This window comes from Phacochoerus africanus, chromosome 3, assembly GCF_016906955.1.
Source record: "Phacochoerus africanus isolate WHEZ1 chromosome 3, ROS_Pafr_v1, whole genome shotgun sequence".
NCBI lineage: Eukaryota > Metazoa > Chordata > Mammalia > Artiodactyla > Suidae > Phacochoerus > Phacochoerus africanus.
Genome location: NC_062546.1, coordinates 189871633 through 189885295, shown reverse-complemented (window position 1 = coordinate 189885295; position 13663 = coordinate 189871633). Strand labels below are relative to the sequence as shown.

The following is a 13663-nucleotide window of genomic DNA, read 5'->3' as shown; positions in this document are numbered from 1 at the left end:
AGTTCCCAGGCTAGGGTTAAATTGGAGCTACAGCTGCCAGCTATACCATAGCTCACAGCAACACCGGATCCTTAACCCACTGACCGAGGCCAGGGATTAAACCCACATCCTCCTGGATACTAGACGGATTCGTTTCCACTGTGCCACAATGGGAACTCCCTCCGCTTGACCTCTTGGGAGCAGTTTCTCAGAGCCATCTGAGATGCTGCCTCCTGGAACATAGTCCTCATTTTGCCCCCAATAAAACTTACAGCTCTTACACTGCACATTTTCTAAAGTTTATAGCATAAACAATAAAATGACATAAATACATACTCTAAGAAATGGTTTTAAAAATTAAGTTACAACCACATGATAAACTACAATACAACTACTAAATGATATAATTACAGAATATTCAGCAATGTGGGGAAATGCTTATGCTATGAGTGAAAAAAGCTGAACCCAATATTATATGTACAGAGGAGGTCGATAACTGAAATGTTCTGTATGTTCATAAAAATGAAAAGAAGCAATACGCTACCAGGTTAATATTTTTCTCTGGGTTGCCAAAATAGGACAGGATTTTGTTCTCCTTCTTTATACTTCCTGTTGGCTCCCATTATTTCTAAAGTAAACATGTATTCCTTTACTCTTTTAATAGTTGAAAAGCACCAAAATTAATTTCAAAATATTTGATCGCTTCCCAGTTGAAAAAAAAAAAAAATCAAAAGATCAAAATGCAGCAAGAAGGAAACAACCAACTTCTAACAGGGCCTCCTTTCACTTGTCATGCTCTTAACAAAATCTTTGATGTTCTATCTCACGGCCACATTTTAAGTCACCTTTTAAGAAGGGATTTTTTTTTTTTTTTTTAACTGCAAAAAAAAAAAAAAGTTTCACTTATGCCCTTTTGCTACCAATTAAACCTCAGCCTCTCACGTGCCCACATTTCACTCCCAGGAGCCTTATTCACCATCATCCCCTGTTCCTCCTACCCAGGAGGGGTCCCTGCTTTGAAGAACAGGTTCCCATAAAATTCTATGAGAACAAAGTTTTTGCCACTTTGAAAAATCAAAACATACCTGGAGATGACAAGAGAGGGCATTTCTCCTGCAGACATGTACCAAATACTTGGCATTAACCAAAGGAGAGAATCTGGAGTTTCGTTTCGTATTGCTTTGTTTTATTTTGTGAAACATGAAACTGTCAGGAGGCATTTGGATGCCTGGAGGCAATATTCAAAATAGTTCAAGGAAACCATTATTCCACCCCCACCCCAAGGATCCTAGCCCCACTTTCAAGATCTCAGGTGTTAAGGCCTTTTACCTTTGGATTCCAGCCACCCTGGCCCACGCCCAAGGATTTTTTTCTTTGTTTGTGAAACATTTAGCTAATTAGTCCACACTGTGTCAGCAGGAGTGAGGGGGGTGGGGTAAAAGTGATTCGTGGTCTTGATTTTTCAGTACCAAATTTTCTTAAAAATGGGGAAAGCATCTCATCAGGCAAGAAGAATTTTAAAGACCAGTGGATGCCCCAATTTTAGCATTTCCACAGATTTCTAACACAGATAGGAGCATTCAAAATGTGTTGCCAGGAAACTGGCAGTGTTTTCTCCCTGGAAAAGTGTGTGCCAAGAAAAATGCAAGAATGCCTTTGCTCAAGACCTAATTCTTATCAGGACAACGGAGGATTTACTCATTAACTGTACCCACAGAAATGAAAGTGTTTTATTAAAATTTGAAAATTTCAAACATCTTAATTATAAGTCAAGAGAGTTAAAATTAAATTAGGCTTGCCTTGGACAGCCTTCCTAAAATACAGTTATTTAATCACATTTTCAAAGTTGACAGGTGTTTCACCATCACCAACTCTTAGTGATACCTGAACTCCCTTCACAGGGTTCAACAGAGGAAAGGAAACCAATAAAAAAAAAAAAAGTTATTCATTAATCAAAACCCTTCATCAGTTTCCTGGATAAAAAGGGAGGAGCCAACACTGGGGGGGGAGGGGGGACAAAAACCATTAAGCTGAAAGAAGACACAATCAGGTAACGTGGTCAGGGATAAAATCACTCTAGCTGTGACAGAAGAGAGCAGGTGATCACATTTCTGCCAAGAAAGAAAAGGCTGAGTTTAGCACATCCTTACGTATGCTGTTCAACAGTGTTAAGTACTTGCCTTGTTCCAGGCCTGCATTAGACCCTGGAGATGCATAAGTGAGGAAGGGGAGTTTGGCCCCAGCTCCCCAGCTCCCCCATTCCCAACTTCACACAAAGGCTAGAACTAATGGTCTAATGGCAGTCATGTGCAAGTCCTCAGAGCAGCAGAACAGAGACCACCATGTTCGGGTTGCAGGAAGAGACCCATTCAGGTCCCCTCCAGTGAGAGGAGCTGTCACATCACTTCTCAGAAGAAAATCTGCCAGCAGCCATGCAGCCCAACCCCCTTCCCGACCCAGTCATTCTGTCCCAAAGGCCAACAGTCCCTCTAGCACCTCCCCACTCAGAAGTGGCGTCTACCACTTCTGTGGCTCACCAAAAAAATGAATCTGTGGATCAGCAGAAACGAATCTGACTAGCATCCATGAGGATGAGGGTTTGAGCCCTGGCCTCCCTTAGCGGGTTAAGGATCCAGCATGGCGGGAGCTGTGGTATAGGTCAGAGACTCGGCTCGGATCCTGGGTTGCTGTGGATGTGGTGTAGGCCAGCAGCTGTAGCTCTGATTGGACCTCTAGCCTGGGAACCTCCATATGCTGCAGGTGCAAAAGACTTAAAAAAAAAAAAAAAAAAAAGAGGTGGAGTCTACTGCTCCAGACTTGGCTTCTTTCCCTACTCGATGTTTTCCTTCTGCTGTTACCACCCACTGCTGCAAACTTTCTGCCCTGCTCCCTACTGTGGGCATTTGCCTTCCTAGGGCTTCCTCTGTCTCAAGGCTTCCTCTTGAAGTCCATTATCACACTACCATTTCTGTCCCAACATTTGGGCCTTCTATTCAGACTCCCTAAGAGAGCAATCCGGTTGGGTCTGTTAGTCATTCTCCATTAGGCAATATCCCCATTAGGTGAGGCTCTCAAGCAGGGCCATTTCATAAGATGCTCACCCACCTGGAGAGGTTGCCTTTGACTCAAGGGCTGATCCCTGATCTAATCAGCATGTAGCCATAATGACCAGATCCTATGATTTAAAACACGGCAACCATTTGTGGTTTCTTTCCTCCTAAGGCATTTGTGAGTAAAGGAGACAAAGTATCACCAAGAACCGATGCTAAGGCTTGATTTCATGTTCGTTCCATATTTGCTGCTGTTTGAATATGACACCACCATTTCTTACCAGGGCTCCCTCAGGATCCCAAGTGGGCCTTGCCATTCAATCCCACAGTCTTTCCCACTAAGCACGGCAACACCCCGAGAACCCTCATCATCGTGAACAAGTTGAAAATTCTGATTTGGCACATGGGATGAAACTGATTTGCCTGCCCTTGCACACGCACGCACATGCACATACACACACACCCCTCATCTATACGATGAAGCTCATATTCTGCAGGGAGCCACATTAACGCTTCGGCTTGAAACTTTGGCTCTGGCCCAACACTCCAGCCAGTATAACAACCCCAATTTCTTTGCACAATGTGCACAGGATGCTCTCCATTTGTTCTTCCAGATCCATGCTCCCTATTTCTCCAGCGAGGCTCATCTTCACAGACTGCATCAGCCAGGCTCCCAAGCTCCCTGGCTTCTGACCGAATTTAGCGCAAGGAGGCACCGACAGGTATGAGAGGGCCTACAGAGAATGGGTTTGAGATATATTTCCCATTTCCTCTCACTTGGTTTTGGTTGGCTCTCTATTCAAAGCCTCAGTTCCAATCAGGGGCATCCCTCTGTCCGCTCTTATTGTGTCTGGGGTTACCGAAGCGCTGTCTTCTCCCCTTGCCCTTGTAGGCTGCGCAGCTGTTCCAAGATGCTTCATCTTCTCATGCTTTTTCCAACCCTGCCTACACCTTTGTAAACAATCCCATCTTTGAACATCTTTCAATTACCCATCTCCCCCTTAATTTTTTTTTTAACAGCCACACCTGTGGCATGTGGATGTTTTCGGGCTAGGGGTCCAATCAGAGCTGCAGCTGAGGCCTATGCTACAGCCATGGATATGGGCTGCACCTGCAACCTATGGCGCAGCTTGCGACAATGCCAGATACTCACCCAATGAGCGAGGCCAGGGAACGAATCTGCATCCTCACAGAGACAATGTTGAGTCCTTAACCAGCTGAGCCACAATGGGAACTCCAAAATGTTTTTAAATAGGTTTCATTTTTAGAACAGTTTTCAATTCACAGAAAAATGTAGAACATAGTACAAAGAGTTCCCATATATTCCATAATCTGCCCATATAGGCTGCAGCTGCTTTCCCCATCTTTAACCTCTTAATCGTGTGATATACCAGTTATAACACTAATGCAGTATTTTTAACGAAGGTCCATGTTTTATTCAGACTTCCTTAGAAATGTTCTTTTTTCTGTTCTGGAGTCCCGTCCAGGACTCCACCATCACATGTCGTCACTGTGTCTCCTTAGGTTTCTCCTCTTGGCCATGAGAGTTTCTCAGACTTTCCTTGTGATTGATGACTGGGACAGTTTTGAAGAGTTCAGGTGCTTTGCATAATGTCCCTGACCTGAGATCTATCTGATGTCTTTCTCATGACTAGACTGAGGGTATGGGCTTGTGGGAAGAAGAGCACGGAGGTGACATGCCATTTTCAACATGTATCAAGAGTGCATCGGAGTTCCCATCATGGCGCAGCAGTAATGAACCCAACTAGGTTCCATGAGGATGAGGGTTCAATCCCTGGCCTCGCTTAGTGGGTTAAGGATCTGATGTTGCATCGTGCTGCGGTATAGGTCTCAGATGTGGCTAGGATCTAGCACTGCTGGGGCTGTGGTGTAGGCTGGCAGCTGCAGCTCCGATTGGACCCCTAACCTGGGAACTTCCATATGCCACACCTGTGGCCCTAAAAAGACCAAAAAAAAAAAAGTGTATATCATGTCCATACACACCATGAGCACATACATCAAAATGACATTACTGCTGACGTCAGCCTTGATCATCTGGCTGAGGTGGTGCTCCTCAGGCTTCTCCACTGTAAAATCATTCTTCCTTTTTTTTCTCTTCCTCTTTCTATGTTAGACTCTTTAAAAGGAAGTCACTATGTGCAGCCCACACTAAGGAAAGGGACGTTACGCTTTCTCTCCCTGAAGTGGAGTAGAGACTAGGTTATTTCTTTTCTCTTTCTCTTATTCTCTGTTTGTAAATTAAGGCAAAATACACCAAAAAAATTGCTACTGTCACCATTCTTAAGGGTTTCAATGACCCCTTATCAGTAGGCCATCTGTCTTCTGCTGGGACCCCCCTATACCCAAGTTGAGCTTGTCACCATTCATCAAAAATAACAATGTGTCTTTATAGTTTATTACATGAGGTTTCCAAGTAAAGAAAAGAGATTCTAACGTTGTCACCTATTTGACTTCTACTGCTCTTTAAACCTGGACTCAAGAGGGACGGGCTCCCGTAGAGATCACCATTACTCCTGCTACTGTTTCCCTGAGAACATATTTCTCCTTCTATTCTAACTTGTGTTGCATTGCACCATTTTCTTGGTGGCTTTCCCAGGGCAGGAACTAAATCTTATTTATCTTTGCATCTTTAAGGCTGAGGACTGTCGCAGAAACACATTAGCTGATCAATAAATATAAGCTGGAAATAAGGGAAGCAAAGACAAGGTAGAAGCAGAAGTGGCCTATTTTCTACAAAGAGTAAAGTTAAAAGAGTTAACCCCTAAGATTGGTGAGAGCACAGGAAAACCTGTATTCCTAGTTTTCCATGCCTCCACCCTTTCTGCTGGAAAATTTGGTAATATCTATTAAAAGCCATATCATATGCATATTTCTACCCAGCAATTACAAGTCGGGAAACTAAATTGAGAAGATAATCAAAGACCAACGTCGATCTTGGCAATGATTTTTTGGACTTGAAACCCAAAGTAGAGGCAACAAAAGCAAAAATAAACAAGTGGGACTACATTAAACGAAGGCTTCTGCATAGCAAAGGACATCATCAATAAAATAAAAAGACAGCCTAACCAAATGGAAGAAAGTAATTGCAAACCATATATCTGATCAGAGGTTAATATCAAAATATATAAAGAACTGATGCAACTCAATAAAAAAACCCCAAACAATCTGATTTTAAAATGGGCAGAAGAACTGAATAGACATCTTTCCAAAGAAGACATACAGAGGGCCAACAAGCACATGAAAAGACACTTAACATCAGGAAAATGCACATCAAAACCACAGTGAGATATCACCTCACATCTGTCAGAAGAGCTATTATCAAAAAGACGGGAAATACGTGTTGGTGAAGATGTGAAGAAAAGGGAACCCTTGTACACTGTTGATGGGAATGTAAATTGGTGCAGCCACTATGGAAAACAGTATGGAGGGTCCTCAAAAAACTGAAAGTAGGGAGTTCCCATTGGGCGCAGCAGAAACAAATCTGTTTAGGAACCAGGAGGTTGTGGGTTCGATCCCTGGCCTCGCTCCGTGGGTTAAGGGTCTGAGCTATGGCATAGGCGTAGGCTGGCAGCTGTAGCTCCAATTCAACCCCTAGCCCGGGAACTTCCATATTCCATGGGTGCAGCCCTAAAATGATACAAGACAAAAAAAAAAATTAAAAATAGAATTACCATATGATCCAGCAATTCTATCCTGGGTATTTATCTAAAGAAAATGAAAACATTAAAAGACATATGCCTCTCCATGTTCACTGCAGAATTATTTACAATAGCTAAAACATGGCAGCAACTTAAGTGCCCATTGACAGATAAAAGAATAAAGAAGAGGTGGTGTGTGTGTGTATATAATATTCCATTGTGTATTATGTATGGGTACATATATTATGTTAAGTGAAATAAAGATAAATAATGTATGACCTTACTTACATGTGGAATCTAAACAACAAAAACAGAACTTAACTCATTGATACAGAGAAGAGATTTGTGGTTGCCAGAGCGGGGAGGTTGCGGGGGAGGCACGGACCATTGTGCAAAAGGCATGAAGACGTCAAAAGATACAAACTTCCAGTTGTAAAATAAAAAAGTCATTGAGATGTAATGTACAGAGTGATAACTATAGTTAATACTGTATTGTATATCTGAACGTTGCTAAAAGAATAGATCTCAAAAGTTCTGATCCCAAGAAAAATAACTGTTAAGTATGTGTGGTGATGGATGTTAACTAGACTTATTCACAATACATGCAAATATTGAATCATGCTGTACACTTGAAACTAATGTTATATGTCAATTATATCTGGCGTTGCCATGAACTTTGGTGTAGACGGTAGATGCAGCTTGGATCCTGCATTGCTATGGCTGTGGTGTAGGCCGGCAGCTGCAGCTCCAATTTGACCCCTAGCCTGGGAACTTACATATGGCTCAGGTGTGGTCCTAACAGGGAAAAAAAAAGAAAAAGAAAAAGAACAACCGGAGAATCCATCTAAAGATAATCAAAACTTGAAGGATGAGCTGTTGCCCAGTTTAAATATAATCCAGCCACAATGTCAACAGCTACCATAACTGCTGTTTCTGACCATCACCATCCTTGTACTGAACACACGAAGGGGTGGTAGGTCCCAGAGGAAGAGAATTCAGAGTTTCCCAGTTCTGTTTGCCAGCTTCTCTGGCGCCCCACTTCTGACCTGGATTCTGAACATTGCTGGTTTTTTTTTTTTTTTTTTCCCAGGGCCATACCCACGGCATATAGAAGTTCCCAGGCTAGGGGTTTAATTGAAGTGTAGCTTCTGGCCTACGCCACAGCCACACCAGATCTAAGCCGCACCTGTGACCTACACCACAGCTCACGGCAATGCTGGATCCTTAATCCACTGACGGAGGCCAGGGATTGAACCTGTGTCTTCAAGGATACTAGTTGGATTCGTGACCACTGAGCCATGACAGGAACTCCTGTTTTATTTTTAAAGCTTCTCTTACTGCTTATACTGTACAGCCACAGTTGAAAACTCATGGTTCCATTCCACTCTGCTTATTTTGCACATGGGACAACAGAGGCCCAGAAAAGTTCAAAATGACACCAGGTCTTTCGATTCCTGGTTCTTTGCACTTTAGCAAGCCAGTAAAATCAAGGGTAGGGTTTTTACAGATTGATAGACTTTGGGGGCCCCAAATGTTTTAAGACAGACGTGAGGAGGGCAAAGACTTCTAAAGACAACTTAACTTTTGATGCCCTTCCCAACCCAAGTTTAGAACTATGTCTGAACAAAAAGTATTTACAGGGCTGAGAGAGATTTGGAAAGATTAATTATGATCTAACATAATGATGGAGAAAATCTAGAAAATCTAACACTGTTGAGTAAGTAAAGATGATAGAAATCAAAATACCATTGTATCCAAGGCTGGCTTTACCCCAGGACAAACAAACATAATCCTGTCCAGGCCTTTGCCCTCTAGCTCAGTCCTAGGCCTCCTGCCTCTTGCTCCTTGTGACTGCCAAGAATGTCCTCCTAGGGTTCTCCTTGCAAACCAAAAGCAATAGCTCCTCTTTCTACCCAATCTCTTCCCTGCCCCCAACCAGTCCCAACACTGCACACTTTCCAATGAGACAGAGAAGATGAAGCTGCCAATTGTTTCACTGGAGGTGCATAGAGGAAAGAAGTTTAGACTTAAGAGTCATTGATCTGACTGTGTAATATCTGGAAAGTCCTCAACAGAGCTTTTAACTCTTCAGGACTCAAACTTGCTGTCTGTGACATGCAGGACTAGAGAGGAATCTCTGAGGTCCAGTCTGACTTATTCAATGACAGCTTTGGGTGAGTCCAGCCCAGTCCAGCTTTGTAAACAATGTAGTTAATCTTTAAGCTAGCAGTGTGTGGTGTTATAGGAATGTGTAAAGGAAGGCCTTAGAATCACTTTCCTACTTGTCCTTATTTCAAGCACTACAAGAAAGATAAAAAATAGGGGAGGTGAGAAAGATTAGATTTGTTACAAGCGAAAGTCACTCAAGGGTTGTGATGATGGTTGTATAACTATAAATATAATGAAATTCAACAATAAAAAAAAATAAAGTCACTCAAGGGAAGAAAACAACTTCTCTATTGTTGGAAGGGTCTTAAATCAATACCCTGGTGCTGCCTGACTTCTAGGTCATATAGAAAGTTTTGATTTTCAATATTTATGCTTTGGTTTTTTAAAATGTTCAATGTCTTTTTTTTTTTTTTCTTTTTAAGACCAACATGATGTCAGGTTCTTAGGGGTCGAATTGGAGCTGCAGCTGCTAGCCTACACTACAGCCACAGCAATGCCAGATCTGAGCAGTATCTGGATTCTTAACTCACTGAGCAAGGCCAGGGATCGAACCTGCATCCTCACCAACATGATGTCAGGTTCTTAACCCACTGAGCCACAATGGGATCTCCCTAAATCTTCAATTTCTTATCCTGAATTTTTTTTTTCTTTTTTTAAAGTCTCCGCCCTTAATCAGAGACTTTTTTTTTTTTGGTCCTTTTGCCTTTTCTAGGGCCACACCCACAGCACATGGAGGTTCCCAGGCTAGGAGTCTAATCAGAGCTGTAGCTGCTGGCCTATGCCAGAGCCACAGCAACACGGGGATTGGAGCTGCATCTGTGACCTACACCACAGCTCAGGGCAATGACAGATCCTTAACCCACTGAGCAAGGCCAGGGATCAAACCCGCAACCTCATGGTTCCTAGTCGGATTCGTTAACCACTGAGGCACCACGGGATCTCCTTATCCTGAATATTTAGCTCCCACTTTTTCATGACCTAGTGAATGAAGTGTGTGGTTCGGTGAAGAGGAACTCCCACCATTTGGCTCTACTGAAAGCCCAGTCTTTTCAACTAGCAAGAAAACACTTCCCTGCAAGAAAACCTGCTTGTTTTGCCTTTAAAGGGCAATTTTATATTGCAATCCACACTCATTTGTTTATGAAATTCACTAAGCTTCCGTGTACCAGGCCACGGGAAGAAAATAACAAGCACACTAGACAAGTTCCCTGCATTCTTAGAGCTTATCATCCACTGGAAGAGATGAGCAATGACCAGATATCCACACAAAGGTGTGCTTACTCAATGTGATAAATGCTGAATTGAAGAAACAAAGAGGAGTTCCTGCTGTGGTGCAGTGGGTTAGAAATCCAGCTGCAGCAACTTGGGTCTCTGCACAAGCATGGGTTCGATCCCCCCGCCTGGTGCAGTTGGTTAAAGGAATTGGCATCGCCACAGCTGTGGCACAGGTCACAGCTGCAGCTTGGATTCAATCCCTGGCCCAGGAACTTCCATATGCCGTGGGTGCAGCCATTAAAAACAAGCATACAAACACACACACACACAAAACCCACAAGGAGCACAAAGAACCTATGAAAGGAGTTCTGGAACGTGAGTGATGGTGTCTCTTGAGGAACCAACCTTTGAAACTGAGGGATAAGTGGGTGTTTATTTAGAGAAAGAAGGCCAGGCAGGCCAGACAAAGGCAGGAGGCCAAGAGGAAGAAAGGCTATACTGGAGAGAAGTTTTTCCAACTGCTCCCTTATGAGCCTATCAATTTTCTGAGGCAGGTATATGCAATTGTTTTCTTTTGGGAATTCCACATGGAATTGCAAAATATTAATCTTTTCCAAGTCACTTGACATCAGCCCACCTTTAAAAACAGTAGCTCATCATTCATCAAGTGCACTCATCTTTTTTTCCCCCATCATGCATCAATGTGATTTCTTACCATGAATTTTTAGCTCTCTCTCTCACCTTGGCATGATCTATAGTGGTGAGGTCATGTGCTAGATAGGACAGGAAGAGGCAAGCCTCCATCTGGTTCACTGAATATTAGGCTATTCAAGCATCAAGATGACACCTCGCTACAAAAAAAGCTGCTCCTCTTGCTTTTAAAGGGCAAGAGGGGAGTTCCCGTCGTGGCGCAGTGGTTAACGAATCCGACTAGGAACCATGAGGTTGCGGGTTCAATCCCTGCCCTTGCTCAGTGGGTTAACGATCCGGCGTTGCCTTGAGCTGTGGTGTAGGTTTCAGACGCGGCTGGGATCCTGCGTTGCTGTGGCTCTCATGTAGGCCAGTGGCTACAGCTCCGATTCAACCCCTAACCTGGGAACCTCCATATGCCGCGGGAGCGGCCCAAAGAAATAGCAAAAAGACAAAATAAATAAATAAATAAATAAAGGGCAAGAGGATCCTTTTCCAGAACTGCAAGTTACCTGACCAAGGGTAACAGAAAAACATGAGGGGAAAAAAATGAGCTAGTCTTCAGCTTCCTGAATGAGGGAAACCAGGAGACCCTCGAGGGGAGAGCAAAGAATAGCGTGCACATCTGCCTTGTGAGTGTGCAGAAAACACTGAGCAGCGTTTCAGGCATGAGCCTGGTTCTTATCCCTTCCCTCTGCTCCATTTTAAAAAGAAGAGGAAAGAGGAAGGGGGAAGGGGCTCTCAAAGTCATCTGAAAGTTACCAGATATCATCCATCAGGTGGGTAGAGAAGGAACAATGAAAGGAGAAAAAAAATACTAGGAGGGAAGATTTCTCTGGAGTAGTACCTGTCTCTCACCCCCACCCTCTAGGTAAATCCTGCAATTTAATGCCCACTATATCCCATTCTGCCGGAACGCCAGGTTCTTCATGTTTCCTGTTACTAGATCTAGACATCTACATATAAATAAATGCCAACTTCCTGCCATCAAAACTTGTCGGAAAAAAAAAAAAAAAGTGGTTTCCTCCACCACCCCCACCCCCACGAGCTGGAATTAATACATTGCTTCAGTTTTCCTTTGCCACACTTTCTACCATCCTCTGGGGAAAAGGCCTCTTCTGGGGTGGGGGTGGGGTTCAGGGTATCTCACTGCCGCAGAGGGCCCCGCCTCCCAGGGGAGAGCCCTGAGCCCTGGCAGACAACAGCCCTGGCGCGATAGCATCTGCAGCCTGTCTGGTCCCTCCCGCCTGGAGTCCCTGTGCACTGCGACGACAACACGCTGGCTTCCCCAGAGCCGCAGTGGGTTGTATAATCACACTATGAACGCCTAGAGGAGAGCGCGGCGAGCTTCCCTCCTGAGAGTATCTGCTCAAAGTCACTGGTGTCAGTTAATAAGAGACCCACCAGGCAGGAGGGACCTCATGACTCTGCGGGGCAGAGGTAGAGAGAGAGCGAAAAGCTGTCTGGACATCATCACTGGCGGTAGGGGGTGGGGTCTGTAAACCTCTCCAGTGGCTGCATTTAAACCCAAGTTCTGTCCTTAGCGTTGGCGTTGTCGGACGCTGAGCCCTGCGGCACCCCTGTAGTGCCCATCAAAGAATGGGGGATGCGGCGGAAGCCCAGAATCCCAGGGGAGAAGTCCTCAGAATCTCTCCCCAGGGAAGCCTCTCGTGAAAACGTCAAGGACATCTCCACTCCTCTTCTCAATTATGTAACTCTTACACATTTGGGAGAATACACGTGAACCTAAATTTCATTATTTATGAAGGGAGAAAGTCTTTAAATAGGCTGCATTTAAAGCTCTGGGTGCATCCTAAGTCTGAAGAGACCTGGTTGCCACCTGGCAGCATTAGAAGATGTCATCCTGGGGACTGAACCCCACAGCCCCCTTCCCAGGAACACACAGCGCGGGGAACAAGGTCGCCGCCCGGGATGCGGCCCTCTCGGCTCGGCAGGGTCAGCGCACGCCCATCCCCGGGTCGCGGAGTCGCCTGGACCAGCAAGTCTGCAGGCTGAGGAGCGAGCTGCCCCCTCCCCCGACCCTTATGATCACCTGGCCCGCTGTTACCTGCGGGACCGCGACTCTCCGCAGCCCATTGGCCGGCTCCCCGGCGCCCTTGCCGTTGGCCGCGGGGAGATGCTGGAGCGCCGGCGCTCGCGCCGCGCCCTCCACGGGGTCCGCGCAGCTCTCGCCGAGGCCTTCCTCCTGTGCCGGGAAGAGCCCGCAGCGGCGCTGGAAACGAGCAACGAGCTGCGAATCCTGCAGGCTCCTCAGCAGCTCGGCCATGGTGAGCCCGGAGCCACGCGCCGCAGACGCTGCTACCTGGTGCCCTCCACTCGCGCTCCCCCTCCAGCCCTAGCCCGAGATATTGCCTGGCCGGGCGCTCCGGATGGAGCGCGGGCGGGGCCCGGGGCGGCAGCCAACAGGTGCGCCGCTCGGGTCCTAGCGCCCGCCCCCACCGCGCCCAGGTGTTCGCCCCCACCTTGCGCAGGGCGTTTCGGTTCTCCTTTCCTCCTCCGCCGGCCGTGGCGGCCTCGGGCTGTCCCTGGCATCCGGCCTGCTCGGAACTGGGCGAAAGTATACAGGTGTCTACACCGCTCCTCTCTGCGCCCCCACCCCTCCTGACTGGTGCAGAAGTACCGCCTAATGGGGAGCGGCCGAGCACGTGTGGGCCAGCACAACTCCATACTGGCGTGCGCTGGCAGATCGCGTAGTGACCCTCCTTTCACTATTGACCTCAATGTGAGGACGGATTTCCCCTTCGGTTCCCGGCTATCCAGCCTGGAGTCCTGCCTTTGCCCACTTCTGGCAGGTGGAGCGAGCTCCCCGAGTTCTTGCCAAACTTTCCGTGATGCAACGTCTCCCCGCGGGCCCTATGGTCTTCGACCTTGCTTAAGAAG

General features: G+C 45.9%; 1 protein-coding gene across 1 annotated transcript in view; it reads right to left on the bottom strand.

The window, feature by feature from the left end:
• SGPP2 (sphingosine-1-phosphate phosphatase 2) overlaps positions 1–13153 on the bottom strand; it is a 140478-nt gene extending 127325 nt beyond the window's left edge. Inside the window, exon 1 of the mRNA XM_047773623.1 lies at positions 12831–13153. Coding sequence (XP_047629579.1) covers positions 12831–13049 — 219 coding nt within the window. The 5' untranslated portion in view covers positions 13050–13153. The remainder of the gene's footprint in view (positions 1–12830) is intronic.
• Between the last annotated feature and the right edge of the window lie 510 nt (positions 13154–13663).